Source organism: Cricetulus griseus, chromosome 5 (genome assembly GCF_003668045.3).
Source record: "Cricetulus griseus strain 17A/GY chromosome 5, alternate assembly CriGri-PICRH-1.0, whole genome shotgun sequence".
NCBI lineage: Eukaryota > Metazoa > Chordata > Mammalia > Rodentia > Cricetidae > Cricetulus > Cricetulus griseus.
Window position 1 is genome coordinate 179444295 of NC_048598.1, and position 23267 is coordinate 179467561.

Sequence of the window (23267 nt, forward strand, 5' to 3'; positions counted from 1 at the left end):
TTCAGCGACTTTAGATTCCTGTGTTGAGAAATACCTATTTAGTTCTGTTCCCTACTTATTAATTTCATTGTTTGGTGTTTTGGTGGCTAGCATCTTGAGTTCACTGTATATTTTGGAAGTCAGCCCTCTCAGATGTGGGGTTTGTTACGATAAATCTTTCTGCCAAATGTCGCCTGAGCCCCACTGCCACGTGTGAGCTTTATGCCAGCTGCCTGCCCGAGTTAGGCCCAAATGAATACACAGAAACTTGTATTAGGTTCTAAGCTGCTTGGCCAATGACTAGGATTCTCATCTGTTAGTTCAGTCTCAATTATCATATCTATATATTTTATAAGACTTACCTTATCAGACACCTTATTGGGGTCCCTCCTTGCTGGTGGATTACATCCTGCCGCTGGAGGAGGAGTGAAGGGGAAAAAAGGCCCCTCTTGTTTCTCTTTCGCTTAAATATGAGTCTCCTTGCCATGTCACTTCCTGCCTGGATCAGCACTTCTCTACTACATTTCCCAGAATCCTCTTTGACTCCTATTGACTCCTGTCTAACTTGCCATTTCATTGGCCAAACAGTATTTTATTTAACAATCAATAAGATAAACATATACAGTACATTCCCCATCAGGAGTTGGTGAAGATATTTTTCCCATTCCATGGGCTGTGGTTTTGTCTTAATAACTGTGTCCTTTACCTTATAGAAACTTCTCAGTTTCAGGAGAGAAATTTATTAATTATCTTTCTCAATGTCTGTTTGCTGGTGTTATGTTCAGGAAGTAGTCTCCTGTACCAATTTGTTCAAGGGTATCTCCCACTTTCTCTTCTAAGATGTTCACTGTGGCTGGATTTATGTTGAGACATTGATCCCTTTGGAATTAAATTTTGTGCATGGTGACAGATATGGATCGATCTGCAATCTTCTAATGGCCAAATCCAGTTATGCCAGTACCATTTGTTGAAGATGCTTTCTTTTTTTCCATTGCATAAATTTAGCTTCTTTGTCAAAGACTGTCAGGGACTAAATTTTAAACAGGCCAGGATGGAGGGAGCCAAACAAGACTGAAGTTGTGACATGTTAATTGCTAGCAATCCAAATTATTGAACTCAGGATGATAAGAATATAAAAATTGTAAGGACAGCAGGGGGCACAATAGAGCCATTAATCAGAGGAAATCAGATGGAAATCTGCTGAGGATTGGAGGGAACTCCAGAGCCTCTGTGAACTCCCTTCTTAAAGTCTTAGCTGAACAACGTCTGCTATAGTTGATATGTGAAGTCTACAATTTTCACACAGAGGAAACAATCAATGTTAAATATTACATACATTTTTCTCCCTTAATTTTAAAATATTTATGTATTTTTTATTTTTGTAAAACTTTTTCATACATTGTATTCTGATGAGATTCCATGTCCAATTCCTCTTAGCTGTTTTCCATATTCCTACAAGAAGCCCACAACTTTTCTTTTTCTCAATAGAAAGGAAATTATGAACAAATACAAAAGTATTAAAGAAAAGAAAAAAAGCCACCAGGAGCATACACCTAAAATATGCTGAAACAGAAAAATATAAATAGCTTATATATGAAAGAAGAGTGAAAATTCTACCCATTTAGGAGTTGATTAAATTCCCATGGACAATTCTCATCATTGCTATCACCACCTGTGTATCTATTTTGTCATGAATAGGAACTAATGAATCTGGTGGGATTCTATTGTAAATGGAGAGATTATGCCGTGATGTTGTAACCACAATGTCTACACAGGTCTCAGGAATGGCTGCTTCCTCAGACAGGAGGAGGATTTGGACCTCAGCATCCAGTTGACTGACCCAGGTGTCCTCCACCTCCTTCTTCTCCAGCTGGACTAGGTCCTTATCTAAGAAGCAACCTGCTCATGAATATGCAAATCATGTGAGTCTATGTGGTAAATACAGGGATGTCCACACCACCAACAGCATATGATCAGTGTCCTCTCCACAGTCACTGAGCACACAGGTCCTCACCATGGGATGGAGCTGGATCATCCTCTTCCTGGTGACAGCAGCTACAGGTAAGGGCTCCAAGTACCAGACATGAGGAGGGGCCATGCAGTCAGGTGACAATGACATCCACTCTGCCTTTGTCCCCACAGGTGTCCACTCCCAGGTCCAGCTGCAGCCGTCTGGGGCTGAGCTGGTGAAGCCTGGGTCCTCAGTGAAGTTGTCCTGCAAGACTTCTGGCTACACCTTCACTAGCTCTCTTATGAGCTGGGTGAAACAGAAGCCAGCACTGGGCCTGGAGTGGATTGCATGGATTAATCCTTCTCATGGTGGTACTGACTACAATCAGAAATTCAAGGGCAAGGCCACACTGACTGTAGACAAATCCTCCAGCACAGCCTACATGGAGCTCAGCAGCCTGACATCTGAGGACTCTGCAGTCTATTACTGTGCAAGACACAGTGTTTCAACCACATCCTGAGTGTGTCAGAAACCATGGAGGAGCAGGAAGCTGAGAAGACAGATGAGATCAGCCTGGATACTTACACAGAAATAATCATTCTGTGTGTCCCTTTTTTACCCTACTCATAACAGTCTTACATAGTGTTTGTCAATTTTTCAAAATAATATCTGATAATGATGTGGTCCTTATTGGTTTTCATTCAGTAACCAGATCTTGAGGAGATTTTTATCAGTGAACACTTACATTGACATGCTTCTGCTTTAATGAAACAGAGAATAAGAAACTATGACAATACATTATAATGTGTGTGTGTGTGTGTGTGTGTGTGTGTGTGTGTGTGTGTGTGTGTGTGACCTTTAAATATAAGACACTAGGATTTTATTGGGAATGCACTATAATATGAATTTGGCTAGGAAAATAATAATCAACAATATCAGAACAAACAAATCACTTTTCAAAATTCAGTGATGTATCTAAGAGCACACAAAATACTTTGGTGGAAGTTATCTCCATAAATAGTGGGGAGTCTCTTTACCTTTCAATTAATTACACTTCTATGTGATCATTTATGGGGAGGTCTGATCCTGTATTTCTTTTTTGGTAGTAATCACACTTCTTCTCAATTGAGAGATGAAGATGGCCTGAATATCACACTGTGGAGTCCTCTGGTATAGAGTCTGTTACTCTCTCAGCATTCTGGGCTCCTGATCACTAACACTGGGCCAGATCATGGGGATCCTAAACAGATAATGTAAAAGACATTGATGTCATCAGGAGCCCTGGGTAATCACTGCCCTGTTTCCTGAAATCGGATTGTCTTTGCAACACATTTTAGGCTGACACTGACTGACATTGACTGTATATCAGTGTATGTCACAGGATAATCCCGCCACCCCCACACCAACACATACACACGTGCACACACACACACACACACACACACACACACACACACACACACACACACGCACTCCACAAACAGAGAGACACAGAGAGAGACTGAGTAGATTTTTGTTTTTGGAGGTGTCAAGGGCCACTAATGACCTCTGTTGACTTTTGACTCTGTTATTACTTTCACATATCTGTATCTAAGCAATTCTGTCTATGTAGGATTTATTGTTTTTCTTCTGTTTTAATTGGGAGAACAGACATACCTTGGCTCTACAAAGGCTGAATATCAGGAAAAATAATTCTGCCATTGACAGCAAGGCTACTGTTTTTATTAAAGAAATTTCTTGTCCTCCAAGTCCCACTGTCCTGCCAATGTCTTATTTGCAGCATAAAAGGTTGGACACCATCATGAACTCTTGCTTAGACATAAGCAACAGAGTCAGGAAAGAGGGTTCCCTTATCTGTGAATGCTGGGGAACTGTCAACAGAAAGATTAAAATAATATGAATGCTGAGTTGTTGTTAGATTGGACTAGCTGGACTCATGCAAGGTGCACAGGGCTGACTTTGGGGGGACAGACTGGAATTCTCAAAAATAGACAAAGCTTCCATTCTCCACAGAACTCCATCTTAGGACTGCCATGGTCCATCACAGTCACAAGAGATTCCTAGGACAACCTTCCTGACCTGTACAAAATTGCTGAGAGAGTATAAATCTGTATACAAACATTTCATAGCAATCCATACATAGGAATGAGATTAATCAATTTGAGACCTTGTTCTATTGAAGAAAACACACAGGAACACAGTCTGAAATATCATTATGAATTACATGAAATCAAGTCCACATGATCAATAACATTGATAAGTATTTTTACCATGAGACATCAAAAAGGAAAACCAAAATAAATCAGTTATGCAGAGCCTGGGGAGTAAGTGAGAGGGGCCAGCAAAGGTGTTTCCTGACTCTACTCAGAGTTTATTTCTCTCAGTTAATCACATACAAGGCCTACGGGACCATCTCCAATGGCAGTTAGAATCCTCCTCTAGAAAGATACAAGGTCAGTTTATTCCAAAATACATGTCTCTCTCCTGGGAATGCTGCAGAGAAGAAATTGACACAATTCAAAGACTCTTTCAATCAACATGTAGACAGTACATCTCATAAAAAATGAAATCCTCAATTGGAAACTAGGACTGGACAGTCATGTCTCATGGAGAGGCAATCTCAAGGTTCTTCTTGCTGAGTCTCACCCAATCAGGACAGAGGTCATGTTGGGGAGGGAACAGGTCTGAAAAAATGGATGGACACCAGAGCAGGGTCCATGAGTGAGCCCTCATGATTTCTCTCTGTCATTTTGCAGAGGCACACATTGTTCCTTCATTAGTTTGAAAGTGTTTAAAACTAGTGACCTGATGTACAGGAATGCTAATTAAAACACAGTCCTCACCAGACTAATAATTAATGCAAACAAATAGTTAAATTTCAAAATTAAAAGTAACTCCCAGAAAAATAATAGTGTATAGAATTTATATATCATTGTTCTTCAATACTTGGTTTCACATACCAGACTTTTACAGAAATTAGCAGTAAGCAACATCCTTTAAAACAATTTCTTCAATTTAATATTTAGACTCATCATGTATAAAACTTTGCTAATTCTTCTAAAATTATCAAATTTGTATTGTAATGGCCTTTGTAGACCTAATAAGAGAGAGTGGTGTCTCTGGCGAAAATTCAATTAATTAAAAAATAAATAAGACCAAATTATATCAGAAGTAATTTTTGATAATATTTTTAATTCTTTCCCTGTTACTTGTTTTTGTCTCTTTCATTTGGTGTAGTCATTTAAATTTCTAATGCTCCCAACACAAACCTCCTTATAAAGAGCTGGAAATGAAAACAAGGCCTCCATTTGCTCTTGAAAACCAGCACAGTCCTAACCCCACAGAACCTGCTGAGGAGCCCAGGCCTGGATACCAAGGCTTCCCATTGTGTGATAGCACTGAAGGAAAGCAACTCACAATGGAGCTGTGCATGAGGGGAGATTCCCTTGTTGCTTTTAAATTTTTAAATATTTTTGAGAATTTCTTAATCTTAGTACCGTGGCAGTCAATGTCCCCACTCAAATTCATCTTGTGTCCAACTCATGCTCACTCTCAAATTCATGACTTCTTCATCCTTACATAATAATTTTCCTGTCTCTCCTCTTCCTCTAATCATCGGGTGTTTTAGGGAGGTCACAGAAGAGCAGGTCTTTATTGTAGTTGGGGAAGGTCCGTCCTGGAGGAGCTAAATGTTAAATACAGGTCATCAAAATGTGTTTTAATCATTGTTAAAGCAGAACCACAGTGTTTATATTCATATAGTTGTTCTATTGTTTTGTTGAGGGTCAATAGTGGACCTTTATGCCTGATATGCTGTACCACTCAGCAACAATGTGTTAATTCAGCTTAACAAATGCTTTCACTATTCACTGACCCATTTTTTAAAAATGATTTTGGTTTCGTTTTTTTTTCTCTGAGTTTCTCTTTAAATACATAATTATTTCACAAAGACAAGAAAAAAATTATAAAAGAGAACAATAAATTAAGGCTGAAAAGTTGTATTTCTTTTTTAAAACCTAAAATGATACTAAGTAAATTTTCTTTTTTTCTTATTCATTCTTTTTCACTCTTCCTCCTGACAAACAGCTCAATACAGACCAAGCATAACTCAAACCCTTGATTCCCCTGCCCCATTCTCTTGTCTACAATGCAGTCCTGGGAATAAACATAGGGCTTCAAAAATGCAAAACAATACTCTACCAACTAACCTGTGGCCCTGGAGAGTAAGTGATGCTTTCATACCATAAACTCCACTTTGGTCTTTATTTCATCTCAGTCATTTGGACCCTTATTTGTTTCCACTAAGCTCCTGGCGCTGAGTTCATGACATAGCAGGAAGATATGCAAATTATGTCCCCCTCTGCCCATGAAAACCAGCCCTGACCCTACAGTTCTGACAGAGGCACCCAGGTCCGGACTCACAGGTCCTCCTATTCTTTGGTCATCACTGAACACTCAACACTCAGCATGGATTTGATACTGAGATGGGTTTTCCTTGTGGCTCTGTTGAAAGGTAATTTATACATAAGGAGAGATACTAAAGGTTTGGGCAAATGTAAGTGAGAGGATTATTGGACATCTGTGAGTGTTTACTGACAGAATTCTCTGTTTGCAGGCATCCAGTGTGAGGTTCGGCTGGTGGAGTCTGGTGGGGACTTGGTACAGCCGGGAAGTTCCCTGAAACTCTCCTGTGCAGCCTCTGGATTCACCTTCAGTGATGCCTGGATGAACTGGGTCTGCCAGGCTCCAGGAAAGGGACTGCAGTGGGTGGGAAGAATTAAGCACAAACCTGATAATTATGCAACAAGCTACGGGGAGTCCGTGAAAGCAGATTCACCGTCTCAAGAGATGACTCCAAAATCAGCCTCTACCTGCGAATGAACAGCTTAATATCGGAGGACACCCAATTTATTACTGTGCTGCAGACACAGTGAGAGGACTTCAGTGTGAACCTGACACAAACCTCCCTGCAGGGGCGCTCAGAACCAGCAGGGGGCGCACTGCGCACATGGAAAACCAGCACATTGCAGAAACTGGTGCAGATGTAACTGAGTGTTCCTGGGTTCTGAGTCTCAGCTGGTACTCCATCTGATGTTTTCACACAATGCTCTCTGCATTTGGGGTCTGTAAGGAAGGAAAAAACAGAGTTCTGTTTTCGCTCCATGAAAACACACACACACACACACACACACACACACACACACACACACACACACACGGTCTAAATAAACTAAATGCTACAAATCACCCCTGATTGCAGAATTGGCTGCTGTTGTCACCGGGATCAATGTTAATGAATCTTAAAATTTGTCAAAATCCTGTTTTTCCAACTCTTATGCCGCCCCCATGTAAAGCATATAATGTCTTGCTTAAGTGAAGTCTCTTGACAACAGACAGGCAGTATCTACACCCTATATTTGATTCTGTGTTTTTCTGGAACTATAAAGCTTAATAAGCAATGAAGAAGACCATTAATGTAGAACCTCTTTCTCATGATTGTTCTCATAGGATTGCACATTTTTCATGATTTTCAGTGGTTGATTTGATATCAGGTATCCCATCCATAAGAACTTAAAGATGGTGTCCAAGTCTAATAAGTCTTCACAGACATTTCCCTTGATTTGTACAGTCTAGGTGTTTCATCAGGAGACATGCTTCTCTCACAATGCTGACCCATGATGTAATGGAGGAATGGAGTGTAGAAGTCATCTGTAACCATCTCCAAACATAACTTGCAGAGCAGACACTCCAGACATCTCCAGAAACACATCTGTACTGTTTCTTGGTTCAGATGAGATATCTGACCACAGAGGACACCATAGTGTCTCCATCTGTTGGAGAATCAGAATGAGACGTTATGATCCAGGTCCCAGATGCAATCCTGTCTGCAAAGGGACCCAGGGATAGTGCAAGTGGCACTTGGGACATTCAGTGGTTCAGCAGCATCAAATATAGCACAGAAACTGAAGAAACTGTTGGTTTTTATGATTAGTGAAAGAGGGTCCAGGCAGAGAAGTGAGAAATGATCCTCAGAGAGAAGTTTGGCTGAGAATGCTAGGAATCAATGTGTGCATATTTTCAATGAAAACCCTACACAGTTTCACACACATTGCACCCGCTCAGCACACATCGTGACACATTAGTCTACCTCAGGAGAGGACGCTCACACCATCTCTCCTCCATACCACAGGGCCCAGATATTTGTGAATGAATTCCATTGTGAGAGGAGGCTGTCTCTGTGAACCCACACAGAGGAAGAAGGAAAAGACTCCTGTACGTTGTCACCATGAGAGCCATCAGCAGAGAACCATAATGGACTTTGAAGTGAATCCTTTTTATAGACATTGCTCAGATCAGAGCAGAAGAAGCTGAAATTCCAGGGTAACCCCATCCAGCACCCTGACTTGTAGGGATAAATCTTCTTTTTTTGTTGTTTATTGAGAGTGGGTTTCTCTCTTTGGCTTTGAAGCCTATCCTGGTAATCGCCCTAGAGACCAGGCTGGCCTTAAACACAGAGATCCTCCTGCCTCTGTCTCCCGAGTGCTTGGATTAAAGTCGTGTGCCTCCAATGCCCAGCTGGGATAAATCTTTAAGGAGGTGTTGTGTAGAGACTGCAGCCCTCTGAAATTAAAGTCCCCCAGACATCATACCACTCCTAACCAATGTTAGAAGAGAAGGCATGCAACTGACTGGTGCCAGCTGCTTCTCTCCAGTAATGTTAAGCACAACTGATTAACAATCCTGAAGTTAGAAAAAAATCTTAAGGAAGAGCCTGGCTATTCGAAAAACAAGCCCACACTGACACACTCTGTCACTCCTTTCCTCACTCAGAAGGACCACACACTCCTCTGCTCAGCCTTTTCTCTCTTGGTTATGTCCATCCCCAGTGTAAAACATATCTCTCAGACTAAAATATTCCTCTCAGTTTGCTAAGGGACCTGTAACAGAATTCCCATAACAAATAAAACAGGGAGAAAAGCAAATTAAAAACTGCAAGTTCATGAAGATGAAAATTTCCGTTTTGTTTTGTTTGGAGTGAGGGACAAACATTCAGAAAAGAAAATTGATTTTTGTCATCACTTGATACAAATCACAGTCCTGGATCATCAGGGGTCTGGGTTAAGAACAAGGTCCTTTCTATAGAACAGCTGAGCACTAGGACCCTGAAATCATGCAAGGGAAACATCAAATGAAATTTCCCCCAATGCTTTGCCCTCATCACAGCTGATATCAAAGTGGGAACATTTCACTTAATGTACCTCTATCTGTAGTTATGAAATTAATGTAATATTTTATATACCTTCAAATTCTAAGAAGTGTGATGATGCCAATCCAAACATCCATGCTTACTTTTATGTGGATTTATTTTTTCCAATCTGTTGCAAGTAATAATACTAGATAACGACTATGAGAAACTGTGCATGAGTGTTATTCAGCAGTTCTTGTGAGAAGAAACCCACTGAGATGACACCGTCTCACTGTGAAAAGGGCATAGAAATGAACAAAGACCATGCAGAAGAATCTAATATCCACATTCCAGGCTTGATGGATCCTATAGATCAGCCATACTCCTGATCAGAAGCAACTCCCATAACAGATCAACCTGATGATTATGAAGCACAGGCCAGCAGGGGATGATCACACCTCAGCCATTCAGAGCCCAACAAAACAGGTGCAAAGACAGAACAGCAGCAGGGTCACTGCATGTGTCTGGAGTTTCTTCCTTTTGCCAACCCCCACATAACCAGGCTAAATAAGTAAAACCTGGCAGAGAAATGATTTGGTCATCCAAGGACTCAAAGCAGAAGTGACTTCAGATCAGCAGCTCACTGCATTTAGTTGCTTTAAATGAAGTCACTTTCCTGCAAGTGCCACAGAAACAACCATATCATGGTCCATATGAACCTTAGACATAACAATGTGTCTGTAATAGTTGAATCAATTAATCCATTAAACAACTATTTCCCAACTCTCTTTTCTAATACAGGTAAGTATTCCTAGGAGCCACTTGAGACTTATCCCACAACACCAAAAAAATTCTACATCCTCAGGGGGAAGACATAAACCATGGCACTACAGACCAGGTAACAGACTCCTCTCTGTCCTGTTGTAATCACAGAAAGGAATCCTATATTTAGTTTGAGGAAATTAATGGCACAAATGCAGAAGATATTAACTAAGACACCCCAAACACAAGGCATATATGTAAAAACATTTTGTGATGTGTTTAGTATTTCACAAGGATTAGTCTCTACTCTGTTAATATTAATTTAATATATATATGCATATATATGTATATATATACATTTGTATGTGCACGTATATGTATATGTATTCTATAATGAGGATAAAACTTGTATTATTGTGCATGTTAAACTTTCTCAACATGCTGTCCCCCAGCTCAGTTTCAATGCTGTAATTTAATGTATAGTACACTATTCATTCATCTTAACATTAGTTCCCATTGAATTATCAAATTGTAATTTTTAATTTTTAAGCTTCTATGAATTTGTTGTATAATATTTGGTAAGATAAGCAGTGAAGAGTTCATGTAAAATAAATAAAAATAAATTAAGGGTTTTGAATCTTTTATAAAAAATAATGAATAATATTTTAATGGAATCATGGTCCTCACTGCTTCATTTTCTCTCAGACATTTGCATCATTACCTGCTGCCTCTAAGGCTCTCACACACCAGAGAATAATATATATCAGGAAGATATGCAAATATGACCTCCGTCTGCTCATGAAAACCAGCCCTGCCCTCACCCTGCAGGTCAGGCAGAGAACTCTAGCCCTGTCTTCCCTTTCAGTGAGCAGCACTGAAAACGTGACAATCAACATGGGGTTGGGGCTGCACTGGGTTTTCTTTGTTGCTCTTTTAAAATTTAGATAACTTGGGATACTGAGTGTGTGAGGAGATATGAGTGAGAGAGACAGTAAACTTTGTGACAGTTTCTTCATCAGGATCCTCTCTGTTTGCAGGTGTCCACTGTGAGGTGCAGCTGGTTGAGTCTGGTGGAGGATTGGTGAAGCCTGCAGGGTCACTGAAACTCTCCTGTGCGGCCTCTGGATTCACCTTCACTGACTATGCCATGAGCTGGGTCTGTCAGGCTCCTGGAAAGTGACTGGAGTGGGTTGCTCGCATAAGCACTAACCCTAATAATTATGCAACCTATTACCCGGATTCGGTGAAAGGCAGATTCACCATCTCCAGAGATGATTCTCGAAGCATGGCCTACCTGCAAATGAACAACCTGAGAACTGAGACACGGCCACTGCTGACACAGTGAGGAGTCTGCAGTGTGAGCCCAGACAAAAACCTCCCTGATAGGTTCTCATTGCCAGCAGTGGGCTCACAGCACATATAAAGCCCAGCTTCAGGAGTAATTGATTATTTTTTCCAGTTTTATCTGGGTGTCGTCTCCATCTGCTGGTTTTCTGGGGGATCCATTTATAATTATAGACTCAGGAATTGATCACCGCCTCTAAAAATTATGGCTTCTGTTTGACTAACATTCTTAAAACAAATATGTTACCTAGTCCTCCCTGAACAAATGCAGAAAGTGTCTGTGAGGGAAGAGTGATTCCCTGTGGTCACCAGGATCGGCTGCTGGGGAAGCTCAGGAACCTCAGGTGGATTTTCCCTCATACTGAGGTTAGGGCAGACCCCTGGCTGGAACAGTGTTAGTAATTCAGAGGGAACCAAGAGGAAATGGAGCCAGGTTGAGTCACAGTAAGCGCTAAGATTTGTCCAAACCTCTTTCCTCTTCTGGAGTACTGTGCATATAAGGTTAAGAAGTGATAGATTTGAAATTTTAATGAAATTATTTCCATTATTGCATTCACATGGTGTCTTCTGCTTCTGTGTTGAATTAGATAATTCTACTTCTGACCTATGTGCACTAACTCAGTGTTCAGCCTTCATCTGGAGCTAAGGATTGGCTGCTGTGTGGTCTGGACAGAGTCCTTCCTGTGTGCTAGTGTTATGGGTTGAGTGTGGTTCCCTGCAGCTCTGCTTCTTTCTCAGGATCCTTGGCTGCAGTGGCTCTGAAGGGAGAGGACTAAGAAATGGAGAAAATATGTTTAGAATGGCTGTGTGTATGATGGAGACAGCCCTCTGGGAGAAGACCTTCAGTGAATCAGCTCTACATCATTATTCCAGAGTGCCTGCAGACAAAGCCTAACTTGCATCAGGAAGCACAGTCTCATCTTATGCCTCCTAGCATAAGTCTTAGTTATCATATGTGTAGCAAGGGAATCTTCAAGCAGGAATCTGTGCCAAGGGTCAGGAGCCTTGCTTAGAAACAGTTTTTGGGTAAGGTAACTCCTCAGAGTCCAGCAACATTCTCTACAGAGGGGCAGATAGACAGGAGGTAATTGCACTGCAGAGGGAGCAAACCTCCATGTGGCTGAGCTTTTGGGAAAGGCAGCTGGTCAATGGGAGCCTGCAACCTTGAAGAGCTGGTAAAGCCTTTCAACAGACCCCAGTGTGAGTCAGTAATGGACAGGAGTGAGCTGCTGCCCAGGACCATGAATCTTGACCATTATGCAGCCATGAACCAGAGTCAGCCACACCCTGAAGCCAAGACTGCCAGGTAATCACTGTCTCACACTTCATTTAGACCAGAACCCTGCATGTGCATAACTGTGGTCCTAATACAGAAAGGACTATAAGACACTGTCTAGGAACTTCTTAACACTCTTCATTGATCTCAAAGACACACAGAACAAGCTTCCAAAGAGTGCAATCAGACATTCTGTGTGACCTTTGGTAATGTTAGTTAAGCACAGGCCCCTGAGAGGAAATGTTCTACCTTTCCTATCATAGGCCTTTAGGCAGATAAGATTGGACATGAATTCTGGCACTTGGGATTCACAGAATACTGAGTGTTACACAGCTCATATGGAAAGGTATTCCAGAGCTTGGGAGCCAAGGAATAGCACAGGTCAGAGTAAGCATAACAGCTTACAGCCCTGCTCCAGGGAAGGCTTCCCCTGTGTATCAGCTCTGTTCCAGCATGAAAGGGGTTTGCCAGCGAAGTTGTTACAGTTCAGCTCTGTTCCCTGGGAGCAACTGTATGGTGAATTAAAATGCCGCTTTACATATATTTGGTGCCTAACCCAACTGACATCAGAGATGCTTCATCCACTAACATATGGAACCAGATGCAGACCCACTGAGCACCCAACACAAGAGGGGGAGAAAGAAATGTTGGAGCCAGAGGGGTCAAGGACACAACAAGAAAACTCACAGAATCAACTAACCTGGGATTATAGCATCTCACAGAGCCTGAACAGGCAACCATTGATCCTGCAAGGAAGTGACTAAGGCCCTCTGCCTATATGTGACAGCTGTGTTTCTAGCTCCTCCTGTAGGACTCCTCACCGTGGGAACAGTGGCTGTCTACAGCTCCTTTACTGGCTTTTTGGACTCTCCTTGTCATGCTGTGTCTCCTTTGCCAGTCAAAAAACATGGATGGTGAATAGTCCTACTGAAAACCAATATTTGTAAATACTCATGAGACAATGGAAAATATATTGACCCCCAGTTCAAACTGACTTGACTTTTATCTCCATCTGCATGTGAATATATTTTCCTCAAGTTGTTAACTGGTCTTCGAGTACTACAGTGTTGCCTCATTTTCTGTTGACTCCTGTATCAGAGTATCACAGGAATCTATGCATGGATATATGAGGGATTACATCTGAGGTCAAGATTCATTGTGCTTCTCTGAGTTCAGGTGTTGTTCTCTCCAAGTGTAGCCTGATGAAGGTTGTAAAGACCCATTTCTCTCCTGGTGTCTCTTTATTACATGTGGGAACTGGTAGAACTGGGCCCACCATAGAGAAGCCTGGCATTGAGAGGGACACTGATGACCATACAGGCCCAACTTAAAATCAGTCTCTCGAAGAAGCAGCCATCATCTCCTGTTAAACAAGAGCCATTTATCCCTGTAGCTGAGCTCTGTGGGCACTGAGGTTGCAGAGATATATTGCTCAAGGGAACCAGAGCAACTTGACTGTAAACAATAACAAACAAATCTGCAGGGGAGACCAGCACCTGCAGGGGGCGCAATGGAGCCAAGAATCCTCAGTAGGGAGATGAGGTTGATGTGGAGGAGACCCTGTATCCTCTGTGGTTTCCTTTCTTGAGTCTACCAGCTGACCTGCACCTGCTGTTATAGACAAGTGATATTTCAATGTTGGAAAACAGTAAATGTTTTTTGTAAATTTTTTTATGGTTTATGTTTTCTTGTTTATTTAATTCAGTTTTATTTACATTTACAAATATTTTTGAAAAATTTTTACAAATATTCGGTTCACTGATTTCCCTCCCTCTACTCCTCCTAGGTCTTTCGTGTATCCTGTTCTACCCAACTCTATACCTTGTCTTTCTCTCTCAAAGATAAAACAAATAGACAAAAATATTTTAAGACAGGAAATACCAAGCAAAAATAAAACAGCCAATATTCTTACACGCAAGCACACACAAAATATAAAAATACAAGTTTGTAACCATGAGACAAAGGCAAAAGACAAATTAAATAAAATGCACAGTTATATGAGAAAATACATTTTTTTCTTGAAAAACGGGGTTTATTGAATTTTTAAACTGCAAGTAGTAGTTACAAAAAGTTTTTTTCTTTTAAATAAATTCACACAAAGAAAAAGAAATAGAAAGCGATGGTAGTGACTAGCAAGAGAGGAATAATAATTACATTCATCTTTATGTGTGTGCACAAGTTGTTTGTTAGCTTTGGAAAACTCCAACCTGGAATACAGAACCTCGAATCTGCGAGCAGAATGTCTTGAGATGGGCATGTAAAGTCAAAAGGTTTTTCTCTTTTTTGTCTTCACTTTTAGAAGCTATACATAAAAGGTGGTTTCCTTCTGTACTGTCACAGAACTTGTAATACATTCTCAGTCCTACCTGTGAAAGGCCTAAGGAGAAGAAACTCAATTTGCCATCCAACACAAAGGGGAGAATTTCTAAAATAAATAATGCAACAGCTTTTTGCATTTTTTAAAGTTAATTTTTCATTTTTTAAAATAAATTAACCAAAAAACGTGTAAAGTTACAAAAATGTTGTTGAGGAATAATATATTAAAACTGTGGAAAAAAGGAAAGACACGTCACAAAATTTTAAGATTAATATGAAGATCATAATTTAACATAAAATAATATATTCTATGGATTTGTCATATTTTGACATTCAAAACCTTTTTCTTCCAGCCTGAAGCCCTGTTGATTAATCTTGTCTGGGTTTGTGTAGGTCTTCAGGGAGGAAGTTTGAACTAGTCGGACAAAGGTTTTGACATAAGTGGGACTTGTGATTTAGTTTTTTTTTCTTTTTGTTTTTTTTAAGTGGGGAGGAAGGGGAAACTAGATGGATTATGAGAAAATTGATTTTGGTGCTAAAGTTCCCCAATTCATATGTGACATCTTAAAAAAATTACAACAAAACGAGAGAAAAGCTTTAAAAAAACATGTAAGGGGTGAGAAATTTATGGTATTCATTCCACATACAGTATCTGTGTAAACATTTCCTGTAGAAGTAGGTTTAATGGATTTTGCTCTAGAATACCTTAGGTCTACCTTAGAACCCTCACGCCATGCTTTTTCCCTTGGGTTTAAACTTCATCTAACTTTTAGAAATTGGAGAGCAAAAATTTTGCTTGTCGCTACACGTCAATATAAAAGAGCTTATTTAACTTATCAAAACGTATTTATTGCCAAACTATGCTTTTTTGTTAATTTTGTTCATGTTTATTGGGATGAGAAAGTGCATTTTTAAAAATACCTTTGAGTACATTTTCTTTTGTCAGAGCCGGTGAAGTGGCTGAGCAGGCAAATTTAGCAACATCAGTTTCATTGCCTGGACCCACATGATAGGATACAAGAACTGAATGCCATAAGTTGTCCTCTGAGGATCACACATACACCCTGGTGCGTGTCTCTCCTGTTCACAACATTAAAGACAATATAACAATTTTTAAAACTATTACATGAATGGAGAGAAACTCGTGAGGACCCACACTCAGCTGGGAATCTATTTGCATTGATGACCAATCAGGAAAATAATATTAGTTTTATTTGGAAGTTTTCTGGAGGCTTCTGGTGTACTAGTGAAAGACTCCACCTGTGTGTGTATAGATAGAACCTATTGGATTCATTGTGTTCTTTGTTAATGAAACAAAACTTGTTATGAAGTGGTATGGAGACTTATTGGAAGGTCACAAGAGGAACTAGAGGGACATAGTGGGTAGAGATATGATCATACTCAGTTTTTCACACAGATTAAAATTTCAAAGAATATGAGATATAAAATTTTAAAATAACAATTTTACATTGCTTTAGAATTTTCATACTCATGTTTTTCAAACAATGTATTTTCCCCCATCATCTCTATCCTCCATTTTCTTTCCCCTCCTAATTTATGTGTATTCTACTAGACAAGTTCACTTATACTGCATCATGCATTGGTATTCATAATTGTATGTAAGCATGCAATATCTAAAAACTACATTTGAGAGTCTCATTTAATGTCTGGCCTTAATTAGTACATTTATTTCTAGTTGATTCCATTTTTATCACTAAACTAAGTTCCACCTTCCTTGTAGATGAAAAACTTCTCTTGTGTTGTTTATATGGCCTTGTCTTCTTGATGAGATTCTCTGTTGACAGATGCACAATTTATTTCCATAATTTAGTTACTGTGATGCTGCTGCAATAATCATTGTGGTGTAAATAATTCTGAATTATATTTGCTTTGGTTCATTTGGGGGAGTTTCTTAGTAAATAATCTTTTGGAAAAGAAAATATTAATTGCATGTATCTGAAAGGAGGCCATAAATTTAAAACTCAGTAGGTTTTAAATTCTTCATCACTGCCATCATCATCATCATAGTCAACATCTGCAAATCAATGTGTTAACCTTGTCACACATTGGAGTCACTGTCTCAGTCCTGAAATCTATTGAGATCTTAGGTCCTGATGTTACTTCCTTAACATCTTCAGAGAGCCCAGGGAAGAAGGATGCTGTACATATGCTCTGAGAGGATTAGGACTTGAACCTCAAGATCCTGCTGCCTGACACAGGTGTCCTTTGTCTTCTTCTCCACCAGGAATAGGCCTTATCTAAGAACTACCCTGCTCATGAATATGTAAATCATGTGAGTCTATAGTGGTAAATACAGGGATGCCCACACCACCAACATATGATCAGTGTCCTCTCCACAGTCACTGAGCACACAGGTCCTCACCACGGGATGGAGCTGGACCATCCTCTTCTCTGTGTCACTAACCACAGGTAAGGGCATTTCCAGTTCCAATGCTGAAGAAGCAACAGGGACTGAGGAGACAAAGATATCCACTCTGCCTTTTCTCCACAGGTGTCTACTCCCAGGTTGAGCTGCAGCAGTCTGGTCCTCAGCTGGTGAAGCCTGGCTTCTCAGTGAAGTTGTCCTGCAAAGCTTCTGGCATCACCTTCACTGACTACTATGTTAACTGGGTGAAGCAGAGGCCCTGGAAAGGGACTGGAGTGGGTTGGAGATATTGATCCTGAAAATGGTGATACTGACTACAATCAGAAGTTCCAAGGCAAGGCCACAATAACTGCAGACACATCCTCCAGCACAGCCTACATGGAGCTCAGCAGCCTGACATCTGAGGACTCTGCAGTCTATTACTGTGCGAGAGACACAGTGTTGCAACCATATCCTGAGTGTGTCAGAAACCCTGGAGGAGCAGGAAGCCGCCCTGTGACTGACATCACAGAGAAGATTACCCTAAAGTCTTACATAGAAACGCACATTCTGAGTGTCTGTTACTCTGTTTACTCCTCAGAGTCCTACAGTGTGCTGTTCAGCTTTTCAAAAAGACCACTGTGGATAAAGTATTGCTGATTAAGAATGCTCCCACAGGAGAATCTTAGATGCCCCTAAACTGAAGAATGGATAGAGAAAATGTGGTACATTTACACAATGGAGTACTACTCAGTAGAAAAAAAAATCGATGGAATCTTGAAATTTGCAGGCAAATGGATGGAACTAAAAGAAACCATTCTGAGCTAGGTAACCCAATCACTAAAAGACAAGCAGGTTATGTACTCACTCATATATGATTCTTAGACATAGAGCAAAGGATTACCAGCCCACAATTCACACCGCCAGAAAAGCTAGGTAACAAGGAGGACTCTAAGAGAGACATACAGGGTCCTCCTGAGAAATGGAAAGGGACAAGATCTCCTGAGCAAATTCTGCTGCCAAAATATCATTCATATGTACATATGTATATATACATACAATATTACAATATATATATATATATAATATATATATATTATATATATAATATATATATCATATCAGATATCTAGGAGCCTGGAAATGTTGCTGGACTAGATGTGAATAAACTATAAACAAACAATATCAGGAAAAACAGAAAAACCCTTCAAAATTCAATTAGATATATGTGGCCCCACTTCAAATACTTCGTTGGGATGTTGTTCCCCAAGATTTGTGGGGAGTCACGTTAACTTTCCTAATGAATCTAACTCATGTTTTTGTTTATAGATATGTCTAACCATGAATTGTTTTTGGTATTAGTAATAAAAATTCTTACTAATTTAGAGTCACAGTTAGAGCTGACTGTCACACTGTGGAGTCCTCAGGGTGTGGAATTTCTTCACTGACAACAAAGTGGGCTCCTGCTCAGATAACACTGGGGGCAGAGCAGTGTGATTCCAGGCTGGGAACATAAGAGGCCATGTTCATGTCATTGAGAGCACTGGGTGCTCATTCCTCTGCTCCCTGTAATTGGATTGTCTTTGTCACAAGTTCTAGGTTGACACTGACTGACATAGATGTACACATGTGTAAAGTGCGTGAGACCGAGACTCTAACACACACCTTCTTTTGTTCTTAGAAGAAGAAGGGCAACTGAGAACCTCTCTTGGGTTTTCCCTCTGTTTTAACTTTGACATGTCTTAATCTAATCATTTCTGATTATATATTCTTTTTGGTTTTGTTTTGGTTTTATATAGAACCCACATTCTGGTTATGTGAAGGCTGAATTCCAAGAACAGAAGTAATTCTGCCATTGGTAGCATGGCTCCAATCTGAATGTTTTCATCCAAACAACAACAACATCAAAGTGAGGTTTTCTCCATTGAACACTTAAAAAAAACTCAGATGAGAGCCAACAGGTTGTATAAAAAAGGCCCTGTGAGTAGCAAAATCATTTTTTCCCATCTGACCTGGCTTTTCTCACATATATGAGTACACTCAAGTGGAGAATTGGTTGGGATGTCTGATTTCCTCCAAGTGTATTTATTTTCCTCCTGCAATTTTTTCTCAAAGTTCATCCTTATCCTTCCTTATCCTCCCAGCCTTTTCTAGCAGAACACAGGATACCCAGGAAGTGTCTCCTGTTCCAGTAAATGTGGACAGAATTTCCTTGTCATCCAAGGTATAGTGCCCATCTGTTCTAATCTGTGCAAAGTAAAGTTTCAACACCATCATGAAGATCTCTCTTGGGTCTAATATAAACTCAGTGTCAGGATATATAGAAGAGAGGGTTCCCTTATTTGTGAATTCTGGGAACCATCAATAGAAAGACTAATATTGGTATGTATGTTGGACTGCTGTTATTTGTGAACTTGCTGGACCCATGCAAGGTTTATAGGGCTGACTTCTGTGGGAGGAGACTGGATTTCTGAAGAGTAGACACAGTTTTCATCCTCCACAGAACTCCATCTTGTGGCTTCCCTGATGCATCCCAGTCACACAGGATTCCTAGGACAACCTCCTGACCTGTACAGGATTGCTGAGACAGAATAAATTGTCTACAAACACTGAAGAGCAATCCCTACATGGGAGTGAGAATCACCAATTGGAGACGATGTTCTGTCAAAATTAACAAATGGGGACAGAGTCCAATATGACATCAAGTGTATATGAACAACAGCATTGCTAAATTTGTTTGTTGTGTGACAGAAAAAGGGAAAACCAAAATTAATTAGTTATGCAGACCATGGGGAATAAGAGCAGAGGGGCAAGAAAGTGTGTTCCCTCAATCTACTCAAGAGATTATTCCTCTGAGTTAACCACATACCAGGCCCAGGAGACATTCTCAGATGACAGTTAGAATCCTCCTCTAGAAGGAATCAAGGCCAGTTAGTTCCTAGAATCTATGTCACTCTCTTGGAAATGCTACAGAAAAGGAAATGACTCCATTTAAAGCCTCTCTCCCTCACCATGAATACAGTTTATATCACAGTGGAATATTAGGACCTCTGTGGGTTGATACCAGAGGGGGTTCTAGAGTTGAAAGGATGAGTACACATGTAATCAGAATCTATCTCCAATTACAGTGTCTTTAAAATGAAAAATGGGATTTTTATGGGAGTCTAACCGAGGAAACCAAACACTCCTAAGCATAGGCTGCAGGTCCACCTGCAGATGTCATCAGGATCCAATTCAAATGCGTTTGGGAGGTTCCCTGTGTCATAATATCACATGGCTTTAATTCTATTTTATACATTTATATATTTATATCTTATTTTATCCTAGAGTTCCTTTTTGTATATAGAACACCTTCTAATTATCAAAAACAGCAAGATGTTTTATACGGATGGGGAGGACTTGGGAGTTGAGGAGGGGGAGGGAGTGTGGGATGCAGCTGATTCTATCAGCAGGTGTTTCCTCTGCATTCCACAGTCTGGACAGAGCAAGAAGTAGGGGTTCATATGCTACAGCAACATGACAGCTTGATAAAATTCTAGCAAAGTTGGGAACCCATCACATGACTGAAAAGGGAAGGAAACCTTGAGCAGGCTGGTCTTCTTAATCAGAAACCAGGAATTCAGAAGGCCAAGTATGAATAGTAGATTGGAGTTGACATGAGACTTAAAATTACAGAAGCTGCAACTATGTTCATAGCAGCATTATTTGTAATATTCATAACTTGGTAATAACCAAGATGCTCCTCAATGGAAGAATGGATAAAGAAACTGATAAATTTGCACAATGGAATACTACTCAGCAGTAAGAAACAAAGATATCCTAAAATCTGCAGACAAATGGACAGAACTAGAAAAATAAAAACAGCCTGAGTGTGGTAACCCCTACCCACAAAAACAAATATACTATGCAGTCACTCATTAGTGGATACCAGACATAAAGTAAAAGATACACAGACTTTACAATCGTCAACCCCAGAGAAGCATTAACTCACTTTCAGAAACAGATAGAAGCAGATGCAGAAATCCAAAACTGATCAATGGACCATTCTCCTGGTGTACAAACGAAGTGAGGGAGGAGTGATAATATGTACAAAGGGGTCAAGACCATGATGAGGAATTCAGAATTATCTGGGCTAGCTAATGAAAGATTACTGATTCAGGTCTGACAAATAGGGGACCTGCACAAGACCAAACTAGATTCCCTTAATATAGGTGACACTGGTGCAGCTGGCATTATACATGAGGCCATTGGGAATGTGACCAAGATCTAATTGTAATGCAAAACTTTCTTAGAGGAGCCCATTCTATATGGTGCAGTTGCTTGCTCAACCAAAACACAGATGTGCAGTGTGGTGGGGAGGCGCCTTGTTCCTGCCTCAAATGTATAATGGGCAGATTTATAGACTCCCTCTCCAAGGAGCAGACAGGAGGTAGGGGTGGGAGGATGAAGAGGAGAGAAGGGAGGGGGAACTGGGATGGAATATAAATATAAATAAATTAATTAAATAGTAATAATATATAAAATATTAACAAATTTAATGGAAAAAAGCAAAAAATATACAGGAGCAGAAGAATTTGGTGACAGGGTTGCTAGGGAGCAGAGGTGGGGTCATGCCAGTATGTATGTCCTGTGATCCCTGAAGTCCCCATGCTCTCTATTCCAGACTCACTCTGTAGGAAGTCAGACACAGTGATGGCTGTGTTGTAATGAGGAAATGGAGTGGTATCCACCCTCCTCTTTTTTAAGGACAAGCCTGACTCTCCACATGCAAATTCATCTTCTAGCTCAAAGTTAAATCCCTTCCTGAGCTGTGGGAGATTAGAACTCTCTCACAGGAGGCTGACCTCTGAGAAAAGGGGGTGGAGCCTAGAAGATGAGACTGTTGGGTCTTCTGTACCTGGTGACAGCCCTTCCTGGTGAGTGTGGCCATTTCATACATGTGTCCATGAGGGGATGTGACAACATGTGATTGACAGAATTGACTCTTCTTGTCTGCAGGTGTCCTGTCCCAGATGCAGCTTCAGGAGTCAGGACCTGGCCTGGTGAAGCCCTCACAGTCGCTGTCCCTCACTTGCTCTGTCACTGGTTTCTCCATCACCACCAGTGTTTATGACTGGAACTGGATCAGGCAGTCCCCAGGGAAGAAGATGGAGTGGATGGGGGGCATAACTTATGGTGGTGGCACTGGCTACAACCCATCCCTCAATAGCCGCATCTCCATCACCAGAGACACATCCAAGAACCAGTTCTTCCTGCAACTGAACTCTGTGACCACTGAGGACACAGCCACATATTACTGTGCAAGATACACAGTGAGGGGACTTCAGCATGAGCCCAGACAAAAACCTCCCTGCAGAGGAGCTCTCGGCCAGCAGGCGGCGCTCAGCCCTAAGGAAGCCGAGGAACTGTAAGTTTTTAGAACAGGGAAGGAAAAACTCCTGGTTTCCACTGACTTTGCTTCTCACTCCCTAATAACAGAGAAGACATGGAGTCTTCTCTCTCTCACATGCTGCAACACTGTGTTTATGTAAAGTCATATTAGTGTTTCACTGTGAGTTTCAGGACAGGGTGTACAGTAATATTTTTTGTCACTTTGAATGTGGATAAAGTCTTTATAGATTGAGCCATTTCTCTGTGTTGAGGAATTTGTTTTGATGAAAACAGATTTTTTGGATCTCAGCTGATCTCACATGGCAGTAGTTATCACATAAAAATTTGATTACATTTTTGATTGCTCACACACTGCACTCTCAGTAACATCTGTGTGTTAGAGCTCATCCTAGCCTGCTCACAGAAAGAAGTTGCTGAGATGCCTAGCGAATGAGACACAGTGTGACAAGGGGGTCCACACACTTGCAGCTGCATTACCCACCATGCAATGCACAACAGGGGATTTCCTGGTGTCAAGTGTGTTCGGCTGAGTATAGATAAGAACTCTGCTGTCAATGGTTACTTCCTCACAAATATGGACTCTTCTGTGTGAGAAAATATATCAATTGGTGATAGGATTAAAATCACCATATGAAATAAAAACTCAAGTTTTCACACTAATCGTTAACATTTTAAAATGTGACAGAGCAGAATCCAC

The 23267-nt window shown here is 40.6% G+C and overlaps 1 gene segment (V, D, J or C); it reads left to right on the forward strand.

The window, feature by feature from the left end:
* Positions 1–1994: 1994 nt before the first annotated feature.
* Positions 1995–2450, forward strand: LOC103164441. The segment is given in 2 exon segments: positions 1995–2040; positions 2122–2450. Coding segments are annotated over 2 exon segments (375 nt in total).
* Positions 2451–23267: the final 20817 nt, after the last annotated feature.